Genomic DNA, 21,791 nt, shown 5'->3' with positions numbered 1-21,791 from the left:
TAAGTAACCTACAAAAATATTTAATACCACAATATAATACTAGAAGTATCTACAAGATGGCAGTGTTAACTTAATTAATGGTTATATTTTGTGAAATTTTTAAATTGTATCTTTTCTACTAGGTATTATTTTAATTAAATATTTTTTAATACCTAAACTTTAGAAACACTTACCAACAATATGCCAATATTCATTAAATTGTAAGTATTTACACACATAGCTAACATAATACCACTATATTTTGCTTTAATATAAACATTTGCCGCCTTATTTTGTACTGCAATTCCGACATAACCTACGCGATATGTCACAATGAACTTTTTCTATACAATGAACCTAACATAACCTAGCGCAACGTATATGCAATATTTTGCAACAATTTTGTTGCAAAATAACACGGTTGCAAGATGGGTCCCCCAAAAAGACCCGGTTTTAAAAGTGATAAGTCCTCTAAAAAACGAAAGAAGGAAGAAGAAAATACGTGGATTCCTGAAGACGATGATGTTGCTGGTTTGTAAAACTATAAAATATGTAATAATTTTCTTCTAATTATTACATCTACACAGAAGGGGAAGAAGCTACAGTTCCGGGAGCTGCAGCTCGTGATGCAGAAAAAAATGACGATAAAATACAAGAAGATGAATTTGGTTCGAAGGATTATAGATCGCAAATGATATTAAAACCAGATAATAATTCTAGACCTTTGTGGGTTGCACCTAACGGGCACATTTTTTTGGAATCCTTTTCACCTGTGTATAAACATGCTCATGATTTTCTCATTGGTAAACAATATTTTAAATAAAATGAATTATTACATTTTTACCTATATTTTTTAGCTATATCTGAGCCTGTTTGTCGGCCAGAACATATACATGAGTATAAACTAACAGCTTATTCACTGTATGCTGCTGTCAGTGTTGGCTTACAAACAAATGATATTGTTGAATATTTGAAAAGATTAAGGTATGTTATACCAAAATTATAATAAATATGTTGTTCTTGTTATTTCTATATTTTAGTAAAACAAGTGTACCAGATGGTATTGTTGAATTTATCAAGCTTTGTACCTTATCATATGGCAAAGTTAAATTAGTATTAAAGCATAATAAATATTTTGTTGAAAGTCCTCATCCAGAGATTCTTCAGAAATTATTGAAGGATCCAGTTATACAAGAATGCCGATTAAGAAGAACAGCTGAAGAGGAAGGAGACGGTTTTATCACTCAGGTACAAGACAAAAAAAATATACCATCATTTGGAGCTAAACCCGGAACCTCCACTGATCCAAACAGTGAAGGTTGGTTATAAATCAAATAGAGTTATTTTTATGCAATTGACTCCTGTGTCCATCAGGTACACCTGTTCCTGATGATATAACAAACTTCTATGAAAAAATGGATAATGAGGAAGAAGAAGAAGAAGACACCAGTCTTCAAACTGTATCATTTGAGGTAAATCAGGAGAAAATTGAAGTTATACAAAAACGTTGTATTGAATTGGAATATCCTTTATTAGCTGAATATGATTTTAGGTATTTATAAGCATCTTAACTTGTTTAAAAACACTATGAAAAGTTTATTTTAGGAATGATACTGTTAATGCAGACATTAATATAGATTTAAGACCATCTGCAGTTTTGAGGCCTTATCAAGAAAAAAGTTTGAGGAAAATGTTTGGTAATGGAAGGGCTAGATCTGGTGTTATAGTGCTGCCTTGTGGTGCTGGCAAATCATTGGTAGGATTTATCATAAAACTTTATTATAGAATATTATGTATCGTTTTTTTGTAGGTTGGTGTAACAGCATGTTGTACAGTGAGAAAAAGAGCTTTAGTATTATGTAATTCAGGTGTGTCAGTAGAACAATGGAAGCAACAGTTTAAAATGTGGTCTACAGCAGATGATAGCATGATTTGTAGATTTACTTCAGAAGCCAAAGATAAACCAATGGTAATGTGTGCCTATTTTTTATTCCTTTGAAAATATTCTGTAGTATCTTAGTAATTAATTCAAAGGAATAATATGTAGATAATATGCATTTAATTCTATTACATATTGTGTAAATTACCTCAATCTATAATCTGTAATGCTTTCCAATGGTTCCATATAATATGAGTTAACCTATGGCAAATATAAACTCCGGAGAAAATACTAACAATTGAATGATTTCCAAATAAAAATTAAATACATTATAAAGTTCTGTATGAAATTAACTCACCATTATTTTTCCAGTAACAAATAATATGATCACTTCACTTCACAATATAATCACTAATTTGACATTTTCATGTTTGACATACTAAAAACAAATGAGTGGGAATAGATATATAGTCATTTGTCAGATGTAACTTGATTTTTAATCCAATTGAATTATCTTATTGAAGTTCTTTTATTGAAAAGAATTTTATCTTACTAATATTAAATTGAAATAGTAATAATAATTTTCTTTTCATAACGACGTTTAACATAATAAATTAAAAATTATAAATAAACCTAAAACACTTAGATTTTCCGTTGGCATGTCGGAATAAAAACTACATATAGAAACATTATTCTATTAAAACACAACGTTGTATAAAGATTGTAAAGCAATCCATTGACTACTTTCCCCGTTTTGAGGAGACAAATATGGAATTATCTGTAGTAATATGTAGAAATTAAACAAAATGTTCATGTTTATTTTAGGGTTGTAGCATATTAGTAACCACATATTCTATGATTACTCATACCCAAAAAAGGTCATGGGAAGCAGAACAAACCATGAAGTGGCTGCAAGAACAAGAATGGGGCATAATGGTTTTAGATGAAGTACAAATATATACAAATATAAAGATGCATTAATTATATTTAATAACTTTAGGTACACACCATTCCAGCAAAAATGTTCCGTAGAGTACTCACTATTGTACAGTCACATTGTAAACTAGGACTTACAGCTACATTGCTTCGTGAAGATGACAAAATTGCGGATTTAAATTTCCTTATAGGACCAAAGCTGTATGAAGCCAACTGGTTGGAGTTACAGAAAAAAGGATTTATTGCAAGGTAAGAACATGTCATAAATTCCCGGAGTCACCAGATCTGTAGAATATTTTATATTTCAGAGTACAGTGTGCGGAAGTGTGGTGTCCAATGACTCCAGAATTTTACAGAGAATATCTAGTCTGCAAAACCAGCAAGAGGCTGCTTCTGTATGTTATGAATCCAAACAAATTCTGCGCTACCCAATATCTCATACGCTACCATGAAAGACGTGGAGACAAAACCATCGTTTTCTCAGATAATGTATTCGCCCTTAAACACTACGCTATCAAAATGAACAAGCCCTACATCTATGGGCCTACTAGTCAAAGCGAAAGGATCCAAATTCTGCAGAATTTCAAATTCAATCCTAAAGTCAACACCATATTTGTCTCGAAAGTTGCCGATACATCGTTTGATTTGCCCGAAGCCAACGTGCTTATTCAAATATCTTCGCATGGCGGGTCCAGAAGACAGGAAGCGCAACGTTTGGGTCGTATTTTGAGAGCAAAAAAAGGCGCGATAGCTGAAGAGTATAACGCGTTCTTCTATACTTTAGTGTCGCAGGTTTGTATTCATGAGGACATATATATATATATATATATATATATATATATATATATATATATATATATATATATATATATATATATATATATATATTATTTATATTTTAATTTACATACAAGATGGTCTAGATTTTCTTCATAACTTCAGCTCTGAATAATTTGAAATCTGATCCATCGTAAATCATCCCTGTTTAAATCTTTAGTGTTCCGCTACTAAAGAGCTATAGTAGCAAGGTTTTAATGATTCGTGCTAGCAGTTTGATGCTTCTCAATTAGCTAGACATTTTGCCAAATTCTTTTTCTTATACGTCATAGCTCTCTTTCAATTGTTTGTGTCCAGTTACTTTTTGCTGTTAAGCATAATTTTTTAACTATTTTAGGATACAATGGAAATGAATTATTCTAGAAAACGTCAGAGATTCTTGGTGAATCAAGGTTACAGTTACAAAGTGATCACTAAACTAGCGGGCATGGACAAGGAGCCAGATCTAATGTACAAGACAAGAGAGGAACAGGGACTATTACTTCAACAAGTAAATATCGGAGTTTTATCGTCGTTTTTATAATCTAATATGATTATGACAATGAATAAATTTTTAGGTCTTAGCTGCCAGTGATATTGATTGCGAAGACGAGAAAATGCCGGGCGAAGGTGGTTCTAGAGGCGGTTCCAGCGGCAGTCGCAGAGTGGGTCACATGGGATCGATGTCCGGAGCAGACGACGCAGTCTATTATGAATTTAAGAAATCGGCAAACACCAATAAGCACCCATTATTCAAAAAATTCCGATATTAATATATACCCCTTGCTAAATGGCAGTTTTATTTCACAACAGATTTTTAAATTAAGATAACCCTAGTCATTCCTTTCACAACTTTCAATTTCTTCACGGATATAATATAACGATGTATTTTTAGACCCGATGACGGCGTTATCAATGAAGAATACGCTTTCATTGAACTACAGGGTGACCTGAAATCGCATTCGGAAACAGCCTTCGATGGGAAATTTGTCGGTGACTTGCATTTTACGAAATCCGGCACGCCCCTACTAATAATCGGGCATCATTTAATGTACGGAAAGGAAATGAAACTAGAAAAGCCATTCGCCCTACTAGAAAAAAAGCAGAAAAACGACTCCACCGATTATACCATCAAATGCGTTATTAGGAAGAAGATTATTTTTAAAACTAGACCTAAACCGATTGTTGGTGTGTGAAATAAGAAATATATATGTCGACTGAAATATTTTGTAAGGTTTATAATAAAATTTTATTGAATATCCACTTTTTTCATTTCACAGTATTTAAATTAAATAATAAACTGTGCATTTTCTATTAACTAGACTTTTTCTACACGAAATGGCTTGGGTTTTGATGTCTGCTTCGTCCTATTTCAGAACTATCCAGAATTGAAATACTTCGGTAACAAGAGGAATTAGTCTCTCCTTATGTCTCGCTTAATGTAAATACTATTGCTGCGGTATCTGGTTACTTAGAACTTTTTTCTGAAAAACCTGTATTATGTTATAAACTGTGAGAATGGAACACCTCCATAACTGGATTCGGTATTATATATAGATTTTAAAACGTGTTTATATAACAGCAACTTTTTATGTACTAATTATGGAAATTAACAAATACATTTTTTATATATCAATTTTCAGTTATAATTTTATTCACTCATTATAAGGGATATTTGAATCAAGATACACTAATTTGATCTCATTGATTTTTAATCGTCCTTGCGTGTTGCAGTTTTCTGGCAGCATTTACGCTGTTGTCCCCAGTAGCAAAGGTTGATACATATGGCGGTGGTGGAACTTTTTTAATTCTTCTAAAGGTCTCGTTTTGTTTGACTTTAAACATTCTAAGATTTAATAATTTAGTGATAGTTTCTTGGTTCGAATATCGATGAGCAGACTTCTTGACAGTATATCTAATTATATACAATTAGTAATATCTTATGTTTATTTTGATGAAGATTCTCAATACATATTCCTTTAACAGTCTTTACAGTGTTACTAAAATTAAAAAAGTATACTGTAATTGCGGACTGCAATTGGAATGTTTACTGAAAATAAATCATACATAAACTATGTGTAATATCTTGTTATTTGCGTTATAATAAAGTAGCTTTTGTGCATATTTTTGTAAAAAAAACATTCGAAAAATTTGTTCTATAAACATTCCGAAACACTATCAGCGGAAATACCATAAGAACTAATTACAATGCATTACTGAACCACTAATGACAACTGAATAAGAGATAACCAACGCACCCGTACAAATATATATGTTTTGTGGCGATTTTATGGTTTGAAATAAATTCCAAGAAACAATAGCCAAGTCGGAGAAAGTTACATACCATAAATAGGGTAGATTCTTAACTTCCCCAATTTTTGGTGATGGTTTCAGCTGTGTGGAAGGGTTGATGAAAAATAATTTATTGTCATCAAGCCAGGTCTATTCTGATGATGTATCACAATAAGTTTCAAATATAATAATCTGAACTTACTGTTTTACCATTCTTGGATTTCTATAGTCACCCCTCTAATTTTGATTCAAGATCATGCTGGTTTTATCCATCGTTAGTAACATCAATAATATTAACAATATACAAAAAATATGTCTGTGTTCCATTAGTTAAGGCAGCATTATTAGCACAGTTTTCTGAAACCCGCTCTGTTAAAATGCTACTTGCGATATATAAAAAATCACAAAATATAGACAAGAATTATCCGTGTATCGGATGGACTCTAAAGGTATAATTCCATCTAGGACTACATAGATAAAGTCAAATTCAACAAGTGTGGATTACGTTACTTGGAAATTCGTTTAAACAATGTTGGCGTTTTTGTTAAACTTTGGCCTTAACATTTTTGTGAATGTGTGTTTAAATATTACGAATAGAATATGTACAACTTTATAATTCACATATCTTATTGATATATGAGGGAAAATTCTCCTCTAATAATATATTAAGCTTACGATCTGTTCCATGAATACAAAGGCACGCTTTTATATGCTATCCTTAAAAAACGATGAATAAAAGAGCAACATTTCTTGTGGAACACAAAACTTATTGAACGACATGCTGTGTATAGGGTGGGAAATAAGTGAATAAAATGTAAAGTAAAATACAACTAAATTTTATTTAATCAATATAATTGTTATAAATTTTTCTCTTTACAAGTTATTTTACAACTTAATATCTGTATTTTTATTTATTTATATCTTCATTATTTATTATTTAAAAAAAATCGTTTATATGAAAAAAGTAAATATATAAAAAAAGAAAAAAATTATCATAGATGATACCAGTAGCAGTTAGGTATTATTATTATAGAGTTCAATATTTTACAAAACCCATACAAAATACAGAGTTGTTGGGGGTGTGCGCGCACTTTAAAACACAAATGTCTTTATCACGTGTTAACGATATTACAGCTTTCAAGTCACCTCGCAACTAACCAATAAACAACTCCGTATATCAGCACTAAGAGCCACCTTGTTCCGTACATAAATTTACTCAGAATATTGCATCATACCAAGGAATGGTAATATTTGGTGACCGTCTAGTACTGACTTGCCCTAATAAACTCCAAAATAATATACTTAAAAATATATTATATTAGTGTTACACTGATAATACATCAAGAAAAATCATTCGGAAACAAATTTGAACGAAAACAACAGCGGGTTTTAAAGCGTAGCTCTTTAAATGTATTCCATAACGAACAATAACTGATAATTGTTCTGATTCAACGAAATTGTTAACAACGATATAAGCCCATAGTAAAAATTCACATATAACAAAAATTATGTCTATAGTCAATTTATTTAGCCTGTTAAAATTAACTACGTTAATTTGTAGTATGGCAAGTTGTGTAAAAAAAATTATACAAAAAGAAAGATTATGGATAAATGCAGAATGGGTATATAAACAAAAACAACTCGTTTTGCAATCAAAATGATAGCACAATACAAAGTGTTTCAAAACGGTACCAAAATGATCTTTTTTTCTGGAAAGGCGACTTTTGGTAAGGCTTTGAAACGTCACATATGAATATTGAATCACATTTATGCACGTTTTATTTTTTTGTTTTTGACTAATTAGTACTAGTCAGGAAGTTGTGCTTCTTCGATGTCCTTTCGAATTATTTTGTATTCACACTTGAATTTATATACCAGAGGCGTCGAATGGTATGGTCATTTGTCGATTTACTGTATACCTAGAACCCTAGAGACTGTAGGCTGGTCATAATAGAAAGCTATGACATGGACATAATTCGAAAAGGCAGAAGTTTTTTTAAAAATATATATATATAAGAAAATCGTTAACATTAACAGAAATATAATAATAATTCTATTTAAATAGATTACAACATGACACATTTACGTTTCGGTTTAGGTGGCGCCACAGGACACAGTACTGCTCTAATGGCTTCATCGAACACTGTTTTTAGTCCTTTCTGGGTTAAAGCGGAACACTCTAGGTACTTCACCGCACTGATTTCTTTCGCCATGGCCAAACCCTAAACAGCAACAATTAATCGTTAATATACCTAAGTACTTCAAAATTACAAAATAACTAAACAAATTTAATGCCATGAGTCAACTGATATGTCAACACTGTCAGCAACTTGTACTAGATCAATGTCTTCGGGGAATTTTGTATGCGCTTAGTGAAAACCAACGACTGTTGCAGTTTTGCGACATCAACATTGTAATCAGTTTCATTAGATGGACATAATCACCAACGGTATCAAAACACGTGTTATTCCTTCAACAAAATTTATAGATACTTGCAATAGACATATTTCAATAAAACAGCAAAAAAAATCGTGCAGGTCGGACCGATGTATTACCTTTTGAATGAACCTCGTACACTAATATTAAAAACACAAAGGTTTTCGAATACCTTAAATATACACAGTAAAAAAAGTATTATCTAGCATTACAATAAATATATAAACATTACAATAAAAGTAGATTAATCGTCATAATTCAAAACAGCAAAAAAAACATTGATTATATGAAATCAGTACACATAAAAATGAGTAATTTACCCATTATGACATTTATTTTTTATAAACAAACTCGTAATAAAATATAATCGTGTGAAAGGAAGTAGACTTTTGAAATTTGCTTCAACAAATTTCAATGAACTTGGTCTGAATGATGTTTAACAATTCAGTATAAGCCAAATTAAACAACTAAATTATTTACAATTATACGACTATAAGATTAATCTTCTTTAAAGGTAAATTAATATTGTTTTAGGCGAGATAAGGAAGCACACATCTGATTGTCTATCGCAATTTTTTAAATCTATATATACCTCACTGGTTGCTAGTTTTATTTTCTTATCTACTGTTCCTACTAATCGCTTTCCCAAACGTTTATTTAATAAGTAATCTCAGCTGGTTAATCAGAAACTGTATTAGTATAGTTAATTTAAAATTTTAATAATTATGGAATAATATGATTTGTACTCAAAGCGCCAAATTAATGCTTGTTTTTTATAATGCTAGAGAAGGAAAAAAACAGGAAATTGAAAAAAAGACGACGTGCTGTCTAAATCCAATACTGCATTTTAACTGTGCCTTGCTTAATGATTAAGTTTATCCCTCAGTAAAACATAACATGTGTTGTTGATTGTCATATGATCGTATCATTTTTATTATTTTCCTTTTGCATGTCCCCTTTTGTAGAATATTTTTTTTATTTTACGGATCATACTTATAAGCGTTCGATTTTTTTTGATATAAAAATATTTTAAAAATAAACTGTTTACAATAACAGAATGGGCTAATATAAACGTAAAAGCGTATTCAAAGGTGACGCATATTGCTAAAATAGTATCAGACCCGTAATTCATCGGAAAAAAAGCAGCACCAGTGGGAGATAAGGCATTTTGCAATCGTAAATTTCATTCGATACTTTCAGCATTGATACTGAGATAACACGCGATAAGAAAAATTAGTTTGATGACAGCTTTCAAAACCATTACCATACATAGATACCAAAATTATAATGGATTTATAATTTTACGTTTCTTATTTAATGAATTTTTAATGCATCATATTTATCATCATTATTTTCCTATGAACCATATATAATAAAATTAGTATTTTTTCTCTAACACTTTACAATGAATTAATTCTGAACAACACAATTATATATTAAAATAGTATAAACCAGTTATAGATTATATAATTCTAAACAAAACATATATGATTTGTTCAGATTGACCTATTCATTGGCATAATATCCACTGACGCTGTTATTTTGGCAAATTGGAGAATATAAAAACTTAAGAAACATGTGGGTGTCCTGACAGCAATTTAAATTGTGTGCATCAACAAAACTAAAAATACAGTTGAAATAATGATAATTATCATTGATATAAATTAAATATATAGGACATGTAATAATACTTAGAGGATACTAGACACTGCAAAAAAGACATAAATACAACAAAGAGCTACTATTATAGTTTGAAGAAAAACATTAACAAAATAAATTAATCAATTTTTGTTCTTTGATCTTCAGTGGCTTTAGCAATAATAAAGTCCTATATAGATTACCTAAATCAAAACATATTTCAAGGTTCCCATGTACATAAAAGAGACACAATTTATTTATGTGCATGAAATTAATCAAAATTTATTTTATGAATAATTTAAAGTAAACTGCAATAATAATGGAAATAAAACACTAAATGTCAATAGCTGAAAATTATTTGATATAAACAAATATAATTAAATATAGTTCTTACCTGTGGATAAGTAATGGGTTGCAATTTTTTTTCCTTTAACCGTTCGATTGTTATTTTATCTTCCCTTAAATCCAATTTGGTTCCAACTAAAATGATTGGTGTATTTGGACAATGATGCCTCACTTCAGGATACCACTATAACAAAATATTACAATACTAAGTCCTAATATTATATTTAAAGATAGGGGAATTTTTGGAGATAGCAAATATCTTACCTTTGCCCTAACATTTTCAAATGAAGCAGGATTTACTAAAGAAAAACAAATTAAAAAGACATCAGTCTGTGGATATGACAATGGTCTTAGCCGATCATAATCTTCTTGACCAGCTGTATCCCATAGTCCTAGATTGATGGGTTTGCCATCGACCATTACATTAGCAGAATAGTTGTCAAAAACAGTTGGTATATATTCCCCAGGAAAAGCATTTGTTGTATATGAAATTAGAAGGCATGTTTTACCAACAGCACTATAAAAGAAAAGCTGTGTAAGTGTGGTATGTTTGTTTACAAACCCAGGTAACTTCAGTGCTTATATATTTTTTTAAAAATGCACAAAAATGATAATATATAAACAACCAAACAAAGTTTAACCTGTGAGTATAATACTTACCCATCTCCCACAACTACACATTTTATAGCTTGCATTGTGTCTGATATCTGACGTCTATCCCGAAACGATTATTAAATAGTACGATTTTAAGAAACCTGGGTGTGTAACGTCAAAAGCAAGGACAACCTAACTCTAACACTATAGTACTATAGGAACACATATATCCTCGGTTACTGTCAATACACGAGTCCAAAACTGCCACTGTTTGAATTATTTTTCAATAATAATATAGAAGATTAATTACACACGCCGTTCCCTGTTTTTACAGTCGCCACAATGACGAACACCACAGGGCTCTTCTATGACAGCTGACAGGTTAAATGCCAACAGATTTCACTACTAGAAATCAAAATTTCTACATATATCTTTACAAATACTTAGATTAAATAACACTAATTTTATAATTAATAACTGTATAAAACATTATTGAAGATAATTAAAAACTTAATTTCATTTAGTAAAGGACAAAATTGAAACAATTATAGATTTGTATAATTAGTTGCCTAATAGGGAATTAAAATGACAAAAATAACTTTGTTCCCGCAGAGTTAGTATTCATCGAGTCTCAAAATATTTATATTTCACGACGATCTTTACAGGGACATGCCTATCTTTATGATGGTAGGAAACTATTATTTCATTCATCAAATGACTTTATTCTGCCACATTTAAGAACAAGTCCATTAGATTATTTATTAACAAAAAATCTACAATAAATTCTAAAATTAATATGTACTAAACAGCATTTTAAATATTTCCTGGGAATGTACCCTCTTCTCTTTGACCATCCCACTTCTCAACCCATGAGTTTGGGCAAGAAGCCAAGAATGCTTTCTTGAAGAAGTCACAAGGGGCAAAGTTGGATCCTCTGATTCTTTGGCATCTATAATAATCCACGTAGCTCTGATAGCAGTGGCGTGTTTGATTGGTGTTCGGGAAACGTGGGTCAAATGGAATAGTTTTAATTTCCTCCAAAGTGGACATGATGCCTGAAACAGATAAATGACTGTTAACGTTTCATGACATGGTTGTTAAACCCACTAAAAAAATTAAATGTCAATAAAACACTAAATATTTTACAACTGTAATACCAAGGATTTATCTGGACTGGACCTATAGTTTAACGTGGATTCCGAACCACGGTCCTCGGCATTAAGCCTGCCGGCTGGCTAGTGACCCCAGAAGACATCCGGTCTTACCCAGCTTGTTACTGGCGTGACTGGGATCATTTTCCTTGTCGGATTTTGCTCTCTTGCCTAGGACAATCACAAACATAAATTTACGACCATGCCCCAGCAGCATTCGCACCCGCGACTATCGCAACAGTAGGTGGACCGTTCTGCCGCCTTTACCACTGCGCCAACCAAGCCAGCTGCAGCAATATTGACAGCAGTAGTCTAGACTATTATAAATATAAGGCAAATGTGGAAAATATACATAAATATATTTTAGTTACGTACATAAATGCAACACACTTCACATAAGTTATAAAATTGTTTGAGGAGTTTAATTTGAGTAAATTAATTAAAACATTAAATGAATTCAGAAATAACAAGTGAAACAAGCGTTAGTTCAGAACAAAAAAACTGTGCTATCCTAGATATTTATAATTAAACAAATTTAAATTAAAGGTTGTTATTATATGTATTATTAAAAGAAACTTAAATCATACAATTTTACTTTGTATTATTTGTAGTTTTTAAATTATTAAATTCAAAGGTATGATGAATAAAACAACAGAGAAATATTCTATTTTTGACATAGTTTATGACATAACCCCTTATCAATAGCAGTCCCAGCAGGTAGTTTTAGAGAAATAACAATATTAACTTAAGACCTATTTTCATAATTAAAATGTGTAGTAATCTAAATTTAAATGTGTACAAAAAAGGATATTGTAAACTACATATAGTTACATTTTTACAGATCATATCTAAATTAAGAAAATAAATATATCTACTCATAAAATAATTAATAATAATTTCTTTAATTTTTAACCATAAAAATGTTCTAAATAGTTTACATATTTAGTAAGCACTTGTCAGTGTAACTTCTGCAAAAAGAGTGAATTTCAGCTTTGAAGGTCAAGAATATTTAATTAGATCACAATGTAGATTAGAAAACAAATATGAAAAATATTCAAACTTATACATTTATAATATATTATAAATCATGAAATATACTTGCATACACATAACTGTTAATACTAGGAATTTATGACATCACTTAAGCAGTGGTCTTGTTTTAGAATCATCATTACAATAAGCTTCCTTGTATTTTCTAACTTCGTTCATGTAAATTGACCAGGCATCCTGGGCATCACTTCTCTCTTCATCAACACTTTTTACTTTCTGTACCATACCAGTCTTTAAAACCTTTCCACCGCGTCTTTTCCCAAAAACTGGTAATACTGGCTTTTTTGCTTCACTTTGTGATGATTCCTCTTTAACTTTCTGCTCCTGCATTTTTTTAAACATTTCCAAAAACGATCCATCATTTTTAAAAGGTACTGGAGGTTGTTCAGGTTCTTCTTCTTCTTCTTCCACTTCCTCCTCCTCAACTTCCTCTATTTTCATGTCTGCGTCTCTTATGAGATCGTCGACCATTCGTTTCTCGCTACTTCGATAATCCCGTTTTACCCTGGGGGAACGAGAATATTTTTTATCTCGATCGCTTCGATGAGATCGCGAGTGAGAATAACTCCTCGAATGCGATTTAGATCTAGATCTGGAATAATGTCGTCTGCTCCCCCTTCGTCGTCTATGTCTGTAGCTGGAGCTACGCGAACGAGAGCGAGATCTAGAACGAGATGAAGAATATCTTCTGCGTCTCCTCCTAGAATGTGAATGCGAATGCCTGTGACGATCTCTAGAATGTGACCTTGAACGTTTTCTGCGCTTGTGATGAGGACTGCGACTACGTGACTTATACCTGTTTCTATCAGAGGAACGATCATCCTCGCGGTTTTCAACAGCAATATTTTTTATGCAATTATCTGTATGATCGTTAGGTTTATCACTAGTTGGAGGTGATTCATTTTTGTGGCTTGATAAATTGCTGTCGTCTTCGGGAGAGTCGAACTCCGTGCCTGGAGGGGGCGGATTGTTCCATAAAGAACTTGAAGATGATGGGTTCATCTGTGTCGCAACCTACAAGAGAACTTTCCAGGTATAAAAATACTGCTAAACCATACAAAATTTTCTAAACTGCTGGTTTTTGGGAACTTAATAGATAAATAGGTGTACATTATATTTAACCCAACTATGTCAAAAACAGAACAGAACACGATCGATCAAATAGTACTTACAGTATTAGATAATCAATGAATCAATGACGTTTGAATAATCACAATATACTTTCATAAATAAAATACGCTTACGCAACAAACAATATAAATACAAATTAAACAATTACTGTTACAAATAAACAATTTACAGAAGCTTAGAAGACTATTTTACCTTATTTTTATCCAGAAATTCCTTGTAGCTTACAAGAAAATGGCTGCGACTTTTTGATTGACTTAAATTTCTAGAGCGCCACTATTGACATAAAAAGAACTAACATGTATAGAAAACTATAATGCTAGAAATACTATATATTAATTTTACTGCTAAATTGATACATACAATATATAAATTTATGTTCAATATAGATAAAAATATTGCCTATAATTTAAAATAATTCAAAACTTTTATAGTTATTAAGTAGTCCTAATTAAATTAAATCTGTAGACTTATTACTTTGACAATTGAGTTTTGTTAATAATCCGGGATCATTTCCTAACTTAATGGCAATCTTAAGATGTATTGGTTTTGTCAAAATGCCGATTTAAATAAATGTATTTTTCTCTTAACTACATCAAAAATAATATGGATTTAAGATTGCAGTATTAAAATTATATTAATTTAATATTATTTAAGTGCTTGGTAACTTCCTATAGCCAAGGTTATGTTTGTACATATATTACAAACATCATATAAACAAATCCAAATTTAGTGAAATGGTTAAAAATAATACTAAAAATAAGTACCTCCGGAGGTACCGAACATGTTTTATTATAGGAATAGTAATTTTATCATTTCACATTCTACTAGTAGCAAATTTTTTTGCTCAAAATAAAACAACTGAAGAACCTGAGAAATGGGAACCCTCAGATTCTGATAGAGATTCTGGTTCCAATAACGAAGCATTAAATTCAGCAAGGAGAAGTGATGATGATGAAACCAATTTACTTGCGCCGCAAACTAAGAAAAGTGGCAATGCCTCTATTCAACTGAAATTAGAGGACCTTAATTTTGATTTGCCTTGTCATATTACAGAGAAACAGGCCCTTTCAGCTTTAAATAGAGCTAAAACTCAAAGGTGTAAACAAGTGATAGCAAATATATCATGTCTTTCATATGAAAATCAATTGTACCCTCAAGAATTGAAGTCTAGTTGTCCTTCTGGTAGTTTTATTCGGGGAAAACAATTAGGTTGCTACAAAGATGAGAAGAATTTTAGACTTCTTAATGGCTATTTTGGAGTTAATAAAAATGAGAACTCCCCAAGTTATTGCATTAATATTTGTTTACAATCTGGATTTCCATATGCAGGAGTGCAATATGGGTTAGATTTAAATAATTTTTTTAATTAAATAAGTTGATGGTGTTAATTTCAGATCCGAATGTTTTTGTGGATCTGAGGAACCTGTATTGAGTTCCAAAATACCAGACTCTTCTTGTAATATGAAATGTCCTGGAGATCCTCATGCAACCTGTGGTGGTTATTATACTATTAATATTTATCAGACAGGCATAAAAAGTAAGTGTATTGTTTGTTGGGAGGACATTAATTTAAAAATGTACTACTTTCAGAGTTTATACCTCAAGTTGCAAATGATACAGGTCCCTATGGTAAATCAGTTAGAATAGTATTTCTTTTAACGTTAAATGGTAGATCACTGAGACAAGTTAAAAGACTAATTAAAATCCTGTATCATGTAAATCATTACTATTATATACATGTTGATGTGGTATGGAAGTAAGGTATATTTTAAATTTAAGATATTCATATTCGATCATTTTAGAGGCAAGATTACCTTTTTCGCGAACTATTAGCTTTAGAGACCTATCCCAATATTAGATTAACTAGAACTAGATTTGCTACCATTTGGGGTGGTGCTTCACTACTTGAAATGTTAAGATCGTGTATGTATGAGTTACTCAAAATGAAAGATTGGAATTGGGAGTTTGTATTGAATCTGAGTGAATCTGATTTCCCTGTTAAGAGTATTGATAAGTTAACAGGATTTCTCAGTAGAAACAGACAGAAGAATTTTGTAAAATCTCATGGAAGAGAGGTACAGAGATTCATACAGAAACAGGGATTGGATAAAACATTCATAGAATGTGAATATAGAATGTGGAGAGTGGGAAATAGAAAACTACCTACTGGAATTCAGGTTGATGGAGGCAGTGACTGGATAGCTCTTTCACATTCTTTTGTTCAGTATGTCGCACCGCCAAACCCCGATGATCTAGTTACAGGGCTTCTAAAAATCTTTAAACATACTTTATTACCGGCAGAAAGTTTTTTTCATACAGTATTAAGAAATTCTAAATTTTGTAACTCCTATGTAGACAATAACCTTCATGTAACCAATTGGAAACGAAAATTAGGTTGTAAGTGTCAGTACAAGCATGTAGTGGACTGGTGTGGGTGTAGCCCAAATGATTTTAGACCTGAGGACTGGTCAAAAATTTTAAATACTTTGCCAAGGTATACATATCAATTCAGTATATTATGATATTTAATTACAGTTTTGGTTTTAGGCCTCTGTTTTTTGCCAGAAAATTTGAACCAATTGTTAACCAGTTGGTTATATTGCAGTTAGAATTATGGCTGCATAATTTGGACAAACCTTCTAAGCAGGTAAGTGCTAATTCTAATGGGTTATGGAAAAAGTAGTTTTTGTTTTATTTTTTACAAATTTATTCATATAAGTTATATTCAAACACTGTTCATGCCGTTTTGATCAATAACTTTTTGTCACTTTTTTGATAAAACCATAATTCCATTACTGTAGACCTTCTGAGATTTCTTTTGTGAAAAACTCAATAAAGTAATTTTCGCCAGGCTTCTTTAAATCCAGGTTTTGCAGATGCCAGAACAAATGGTAGTCAATCGGGGCAAGCTCCGCACTATAGGGTGGATGCATCAAAACTTCACAGCTAATCTTTCTTAATTTCTACTGAGTTACTAAAGATGTGTATGACCTTTCTTTGTTGTGATAGGAAATAATGATTATTTAGATTCGAAAATTCGTTTCCAATTCTACCAATGTCTTAGTATCATTTTCGAAAAACTGTGTTTTGATGTAGTGAGATGAAATATGTTTATTTGTTCATCTTTAAGATTTTCAACGATTCACCGGCTAAGATGATCAAGTTCTTTAATTATTATTAGAAATATGCGACTTTAAGGCCATCCAAAACTGAAATTATTTTTTCTCAACTTCATTTTTTTTTCATATGATTGTTAATTCATATACTTATTATTTTAGGTGCAAAATTTGTATTCGTATTGGCAAAATCTTTATCACCATTATGATATTGGAACGACTCCTGACGATACATTAATGACTTTGACAAACAGCATATCTAGAAAAGCTGTCCAAAATTTATCTAATGGAACTGCATGCTCCTTAGACTTAGTAAAACTGCTGGAAGTTCACACGTTTCATTACAAAGACAACCATAAGTATAATTTGTTTCTTTATAACAATTCTTTAAATAGTATTAGCATTGAAGTAGCCATCAAGCCCATTAACAAACTTATAGTGGTCAAACCGAATCCGTTAGGGGAAAATATTGTAACACTCGCTGTTAACTCCGATTATGATCAAAAAGAACAACTATCTCGAAACTTCTTGCGAATGCTTTCGCCTTATTCGGATCCAGTGCTGATATACCGATTTAGTTCCTTAAAGACCAACAAGCAATACAATTTAACTTGCCTCTGGATTGACCCTATAGGGCTACTTCATGATGTTTCTACGTTCTCGGTGGATGAAGCGTCGTTAGTCGGTTTCGTTAAACCAAATCTGAAGCAACCTCATTTACCTGGTAAGTTTTAAAGGTTTCCGTTAACCGCCGATTAACTTTTCTTGTATTACAGGTGTTTGGAAAGCAAAAATACTCTATAAAGATAGTTTCTTGGCCCAGGTCTCCTTTCTTATTATGCCAATGCAGTATCTACATCGTAACGGCGTGACCAACTTCGAAATATCGTCCATCTATACGGGCGTTACGTTGAATTCGAACGTCGTAGACGCTTACGCTAAATTCCTGCCAAATATTTCGCAAAGGGAAGTGCTAGAAAAGGACGCGTTAACGAACTCTCAAAAACAAGGCGATTCACTGTTACAATGGATAGATTCCTTGGTCGCTTCGTTTTTTTCAATCGAAAAGATGTGTGTGAACTCGAAATTTAGTGAAGACATTTGTGGAAGTACTGTTAGTACTTGCCGAGTTACTGCTTGGAGCAGTCTATCGCCTGATCCAAAAAGTGCCATTGAAAAGGTAAATGAGACCACTGGTATGTTTGATATATGGTAAGTTGTGTATGAAAAATAATAACTATTATAGTCAATTTTAAATAATATCCTACAAAGTGTTATCCAAAATGTTTTGGTATGAAAATAATAAGGGTAAATATGTAAAGCTGAATACTCACATGTATTGTTTTAATTTTAATTATTTATTGTATTTATTTTGTTTAACTTACAAATTTAGATCTTTGAGCAAATCACGCACTTGTACGCATCGAATGGAACCCAGAGTTTGACAAAAATGTCAAAAGTATTTAAGGGGCTTTTCCATATCCATATGTATCGGATTTGACATTCGGCCTCTACGATTAGTATGTATAATATATTTGATGTTAATCATTCGCTTTATTTTAAATTTCTTAAGATATTCCGGGATTATAGTGAATGAATAACATATATAGACTAAATATAAAGTACAACTATGACAAAAAAAACCATTCCTCCTGTGCGATCAAGTGCGCGCTTTCGTTTACAAGACAATATACGTCAATAATATTTTTTACCTATGATAGTTGACTAAGTAATTATGTGGTCTGTTTACATCAACATTTTGTATGATATTTAAATGTTGAATGTGATATTTTTATTTTCATCTACTTAAAAATATGTACTAATTTAAGTGGCAGATAAAAGAATATCGTTTATAACTTGTAAGAGAAATTGTGATACAACATGGTGCTCAATCCTAAAAACTAAGTCTGATATAGATTAATGGATATGACGTCAGTTTAATTTAGGGTAATTTTTAGATAACAAAGCTCAATATTCGTTTTGATTTTTTAAGCATTCCATTCCATATGGTTTTCCTTTTCTTATTTAGCTTATTTAGAAAATTAGTGTTATTTATAAGCAGATGCTTATTTGTTTTTGTTGTTCCTACGACATGCCTTGAAATACAAACTATTTTTTATTTCAAGTCTACTACTAAAGAAGTGAAGTAATGTTAATAATATCCAATTTGTTAATATTTTTCTTAACATTATTTTGCACTTTTATTAAATTAGTAGTTTTTAAAGTACTAATTTATATGAATTATTTTTAATGAATTTTAGTACTTTGGTCTTTCTGATTTTAGTTGTCTAGATTAATTATGTCATTATAGATCAATTAAATTTTAAAATCAATAACTGTATATACATATTTTTTGAGATAAAAACAATTATTTTTCAACTGACCACTTACAGCAATTAACATTTGTTTTATTAAATGTATACTGTACTTTTTTAAGTTAATAACTATTCTCAAACGTTTTGAAACACCTAGGTGGTTCAAGATGACTGTTGTACATTTTTTTAATCATGTTTATTACCATTTATTACAGGAATCTAATATACCATGCACATAATTTATCTATTTTGAAAAATACATTGGTAAATTAGTTAAATCAATGTGATTTAAAAGCATTTTATCAATTTATTTCATTCTCAAGTAAAATTAAGCTTTTAATTGTATTGTATGCCATTGTAATTCTATTGTAAATAAATACAAATGAAAAAAGTAAATTTAATTAGTTTTACTTAATCAAGTATTGGTCATGTTCCTAATTGTAGTTTCAACTGTAACTACAAAATATAAAGAACGTGCATAGTTATTTTTTGATCATATCTGGTATTCATTAATACTTCATATTCAGTCAACCAGTCATACAAAATAAATATTATTGACATTTCCTGGCTACCCTAACCTATTCCGAATTTTTGTGTCGATCAAACGCGTTCTTTGAAAAACTCAACATTTTTGTAAAATTGCGAAAATGGCCGATGAGGATCCCATAAATGGAAATTCAGACGAAAATTCGGAAAAATCGCAACAAAAGAAACAGGCAAAATATGACAGTGGGGCGGCGGACTTGGAAAAAGTTACTGATTATGCCGAAGAAAAAGAAATTTCTACACAGGACTTCGCTAATGCGATATCTGCGATTGGTGACAGAAGAAATCAAGCTGCTTTAGAAAAGCAAGCAAGGGAAAAAGAGCTTTTAAAGGTAAGCACAAAATGAGCTGCTTTAATGGTCCTGATTATTAGTAATAACTAATTTATACATTATTGTTTTATGCATTAATACATTATATTTGTAGGTTTCTATTAAGAAAGAAGATGTTGATCTCATAGTTCGAGAGATGGAAATATCTCGAACCAAAGCTGAGAGAACTTTGAGAGAAAACCATGGAAATGTTGTTAATGCTCTTATATCATTAACAAATTAAAGGCAATAATAGTATTGCGACAACATTCTTTTGTTGATGGTGTATTTAAAAATTTGCATTGTGTAAAATTGATCACCCAGTAGAAATGACTATATTTATGAAATATTTTATATTAAAACATTTTTAAAAAATTTTAAGTTTTATTTTTAGTTCCATACATGAAAATTAATACTATTGACTGTACAACATATGTTCCTACAAGTAATCTCTATCCATTGGAGTTTTCTTAGCTTTTCTGTCTCTGGCACGAGGGAACCATCGGTGTTTTGTTGTATATGTAATATTCATTAATTCTAACCTACTTTGTTCGGGGGTCTTTTTATTAAATATCGATAATAGTTCCGGAGTCAATTGTGTCTTGAGGACAGAAGGGTTTTCAGCGACTTTTTCAACTGGAAGAGGTCTAGTACATTCGTACGGGAAGTCTTGTTTAGGATGCCATGCTACCAGAGTAGTTTCATCTTTTGTAGACACTATCTTATAATTGGACGAACAGTTTCTAATATTCCCAAGTAACGTATTTCGTAAAACTAAGTTACAACGATTTACGATTAACAAACTCCCCGACATTGTACTAAGGATTTAAATACTACAACATAACCTAATTTATTAAAATGAAGTTTATAAAAATAACAAGCTAGGCCTGGCACGCGCACAGAATTCGAATTTGTGACGTTGTAAGTTCCTGTAAATTATGCGTATACTTGAAAAATACAAAAATAGAATCGATTATCTTGAATTCACAATCCTAAAAAAATTCCCTTAAAACTCAATCTTCTATAGTATAGTAAATGTAACACGAAGAATCTTTCATAAACATATTTAATTTTGAAACAAAATAGCTATATATGCAGAAAGAAAATAAATCTTCCTTTTATGATATATATGCAACATTTCAAACAAATTTTCAATCAAGCTTAAATTAATGAGAATATGATTCTTAGACGTGATTTTTCTATGATGATTATGTAAAGGATGCAGTAATACTAGTACCAACATTTTGCTAATTTTT

At 31.1% G+C, this 21,791-nt stretch overlaps 8 protein-coding genes and 1 long non-coding RNA gene across 9 annotated transcripts; 4 read left to right on the top strand and 5 right to left on the bottom strand.

Moving 5' to 3' along the window:
- The first annotated feature begins 55 nt into the window (after nt 1-55).
- On the top strand, nt 56-4,869 carry LOC143204125 (chromosome transmission fidelity protein 8 homolog). The gene is made up of 2 exons (XM_076416594.1): nt 56-200; nt 4,506-4,869. The coding sequence occupies exons 1-2, from the start codon at nt 181-183 to the stop codon at nt 4,804-4,806; spliced, it is 321 nt and encodes a 106-aa protein (XP_076272709.1). The 5' UTR covers nt 56-180; the 3' UTR covers nt 4,807-4,869.
- hay (ATP-dependent DNA helicase hay) lies at nt 296-4,401 on the top strand. Its single transcript, XM_076416561.1, has 12 exons — nt 296-510; nt 567-782; nt 837-963; nt 1,020-1,297; nt 1,354-1,531; nt 1,585-1,735; nt 1,790-1,948; nt 2,684-2,806; nt 2,859-3,043; nt 3,103-3,586; nt 3,969-4,121; nt 4,189-4,401. The coding sequence occupies exons 1-12, from the start codon at nt 408-410 to the stop codon at nt 4,381-4,383; spliced, it is 2,352 nt and encodes a 783-aa protein (XP_076272676.1). The 5' UTR covers nt 296-407; the 3' UTR covers nt 4,384-4,401.
- Nucleotides 4,870-5,480: 611 nt separating the features above from the next.
- On the bottom strand, nt 5,481-6,230 carry LOC143204129 (uncharacterized). Its single transcript, XR_013007524.1, has 3 exons — nt 6,113-6,230; nt 5,955-6,057; nt 5,481-5,610 (listed from the first exon to the last, which is right to left on the bottom strand). It is a non-coding gene; the product is annotated as an uncharacterized LOC143204129 (long non-coding RNA).
- A 492-nt stretch (nt 6,231-6,722) lies between these two features.
- On the bottom strand, nt 6,723-11,303 carry LOC143204117 (ras-related protein Rac1). Its single transcript, XM_076416584.1, has 4 exons — nt 10,982-11,303; nt 10,586-10,838; nt 10,371-10,505; nt 6,723-8,124 (listed from the first exon to the last, which is right to left on the bottom strand). Exons 1-4 carry the CDS (start codon nt 11,014-11,016, stop codon nt 7,969-7,971), a joined length of 579 nt encoding a protein of 192 aa, XP_076272699.1. The 5' UTR covers nt 11,017-11,303; the 3' UTR covers nt 6,723-7,968.
- A 310-nt stretch (nt 11,304-11,613) lies between these two features.
- Nucleotides 11,614-14,954, bottom strand: LOC143203403 (uncharacterized). Its single transcript, XM_076415521.1, has 3 exons — nt 14,949-14,954; nt 14,440-14,520; nt 11,614-11,970 (listed from the first exon to the last, which is right to left on the bottom strand). The coding sequence occupies exons 1-3, from the start codon at nt 14,952-14,954 to the stop codon at nt 11,707-11,709; spliced, it is 351 nt and encodes a 116-aa protein (XP_076271636.1). The 3' UTR covers nt 11,614-11,706.
- Nucleotides 12,729-14,353, bottom strand: LOC143204114 (uncharacterized). The gene has a single exon (XM_076416582.1). It carries the CDS (start codon nt 14,116-14,118, stop codon nt 13,204-13,206), a length of 915 nt encoding a protein of 304 aa, XP_076272697.1. The 5' UTR covers nt 14,119-14,353; the 3' UTR covers nt 12,729-13,203.
- oxt (Xylosyltransferase oxt) lies at nt 14,728-20,074 on the top strand. The gene is made up of 7 exons (XM_076416560.1): nt 14,728-15,589; nt 15,642-15,784; nt 15,838-15,995; nt 16,050-16,741; nt 16,795-16,894; nt 17,526-18,087; nt 18,140-20,074. The coding sequence occupies exons 1-7, from the start codon at nt 14,982-14,984 to the stop codon at nt 18,577-18,579; spliced, it is 2,703 nt and encodes a 900-aa protein (XP_076272675.1). The 5' UTR covers nt 14,728-14,981; the 3' UTR covers nt 18,580-20,074.
- A 162-nt stretch (nt 20,075-20,236) lies between these two features.
- On the top strand, nt 20,237-20,802 carry LOC143204123 (huntingtin-interacting protein K). The gene is made up of 2 exons (XM_076416593.1): nt 20,237-20,556; nt 20,651-20,802. Exons 1-2 carry the CDS (start codon nt 20,326-20,328, stop codon nt 20,777-20,779), a joined length of 360 nt encoding a protein of 119 aa, XP_076272708.1. The 5' UTR covers nt 20,237-20,325; the 3' UTR covers nt 20,780-20,802.
- A 97-nt stretch (nt 20,803-20,899) lies between these two features.
- Nucleotides 20,900-21,426, bottom strand: mRpL42 (mitochondrial ribosomal protein L42). Its single transcript, XM_076416592.1, has one exon. It carries the CDS (start codon nt 21,347-21,349, stop codon nt 20,975-20,977), a length of 375 nt encoding a protein of 124 aa, XP_076272707.1. The 5' UTR covers nt 21,350-21,426; the 3' UTR covers nt 20,900-20,974.
- Nucleotides 21,427-21,791: the final 365 nt, after the last annotated feature.

This window comes from Rhynchophorus ferrugineus, unplaced genomic scaffold, assembly GCF_030347505.1.
Source record: "Rhynchophorus ferrugineus isolate W39M unplaced genomic scaffold, kcgeb_rfMv2 rfM10, whole genome shotgun sequence".
In the NCBI taxonomy this organism is placed as follows: Eukaryota; Metazoa; Arthropoda; class Insecta; order Coleoptera; family Curculionidae; genus Rhynchophorus; species Rhynchophorus ferrugineus.
The sequence above is the reverse complement of the archived record's forward strand: the minus strand, read 5'-3'. Positions and strand labels throughout refer to the sequence as shown.

Bases quoted from the DNA above. Each gene is read 5' to 3' on its own strand.
- hay (XM_076416561.1), top strand. From the start codon at position 408: ATGGGTCCCCCAAAAAGACCCGGTTTTAAAAGTGATAAGTCCTCTAAA. The intron at 1,532-1,584 runs GTATTTATAAGC...AGTTTATTTTAG, and splicing joins TTAGCTGAATATGATTTTAG to GAATGATACTGTTAATGCAG. The intron at 3,587-3,968 runs GTTTGTATTCAT...TAACTATTTTAG, and splicing joins TCTATACTTTAGTGTCGCAG to GATACAATGGAAATGAATTA.
- oxt (XM_076416560.1), top strand. From the start codon at position 14,982: ATGGTTAAAAATAATACTAAAAATAAGTACCTCCGGAGGTACCGAACA. The intron at 16,742-16,794 runs GTATACATATCA...TTTTGGTTTTAG, and splicing joins ATTTTAAATACTTTGCCAAG to GCCTCTGTTTTTTGCCAGAA. The intron at 18,088-18,139 runs GTAAGTTTTAAA...CTTGTATTACAG, and splicing joins GAAGCAACCTCATTTACCTG to GTGTTTGGAAAGCAAAAATA.
- LOC143203403 (XM_076415521.1), bottom strand. The intron at 11,971-14,439 runs GTAAAATAGTCT...TATCTGTTTCAG, and splicing joins AATTTCTGGATAAAAATAAG to GCATCATGTCCACTTTGGAG.
- LOC143204123 (XM_076416593.1), top strand. From the start codon at position 20,326: ATGGCCGATGAGGATCCCATAAATGGAAATTCAGACGAAAATTCGGAA. The intron at 20,557-20,650 runs GTAAGCACAAAA...TTATATTTGTAG, and splicing joins GGGAAAAAGAGCTTTTAAAG to GTTTCTATTAAGAAAGAAGA.
- LOC143204114 (XM_076416582.1), bottom strand. From the start codon at position 14,118: ATGAACCCATCATCTTCAAGTTCTTTATGGAACAATCCGCCCCCTCCA.
- LOC143204125 (XM_076416594.1), top strand. From the start codon at position 181: ATGCCAATATTCATTAAATT. The intron at 201-4,505 runs GTAAGTATTTAC...ATGTATTTTTAG, and splicing joins ATGCCAATATTCATTAAATT to ACCCGATGACGGCGTTATCA.
- LOC143204117 (XM_076416584.1), bottom strand. From the start codon at position 11,016: ATGCAAGCTATAAAATGTGTAGTTGTGGGAGATGG. The intron at 10,506-10,585 runs GTAAGATATTTG...ATTTTGTTATAG, and splicing joins TTGAAAATGTTAGGGCAAAG to TGGTATCCTGAAGTGAGGCA. The intron at 8,125-10,370 runs GTAAGAACTATA...GTTGCTGTTTAG, and splicing joins AACCCATTACTTATCCACAG to GGTTTGGCCATGGCGAAAGA.
- mRpL42 (XM_076416592.1), bottom strand. From the start codon at position 21,349: ATGTCGGGGAGTTTGTTAATCGTAAATCGTTGTAACTTAGTTTTACGA.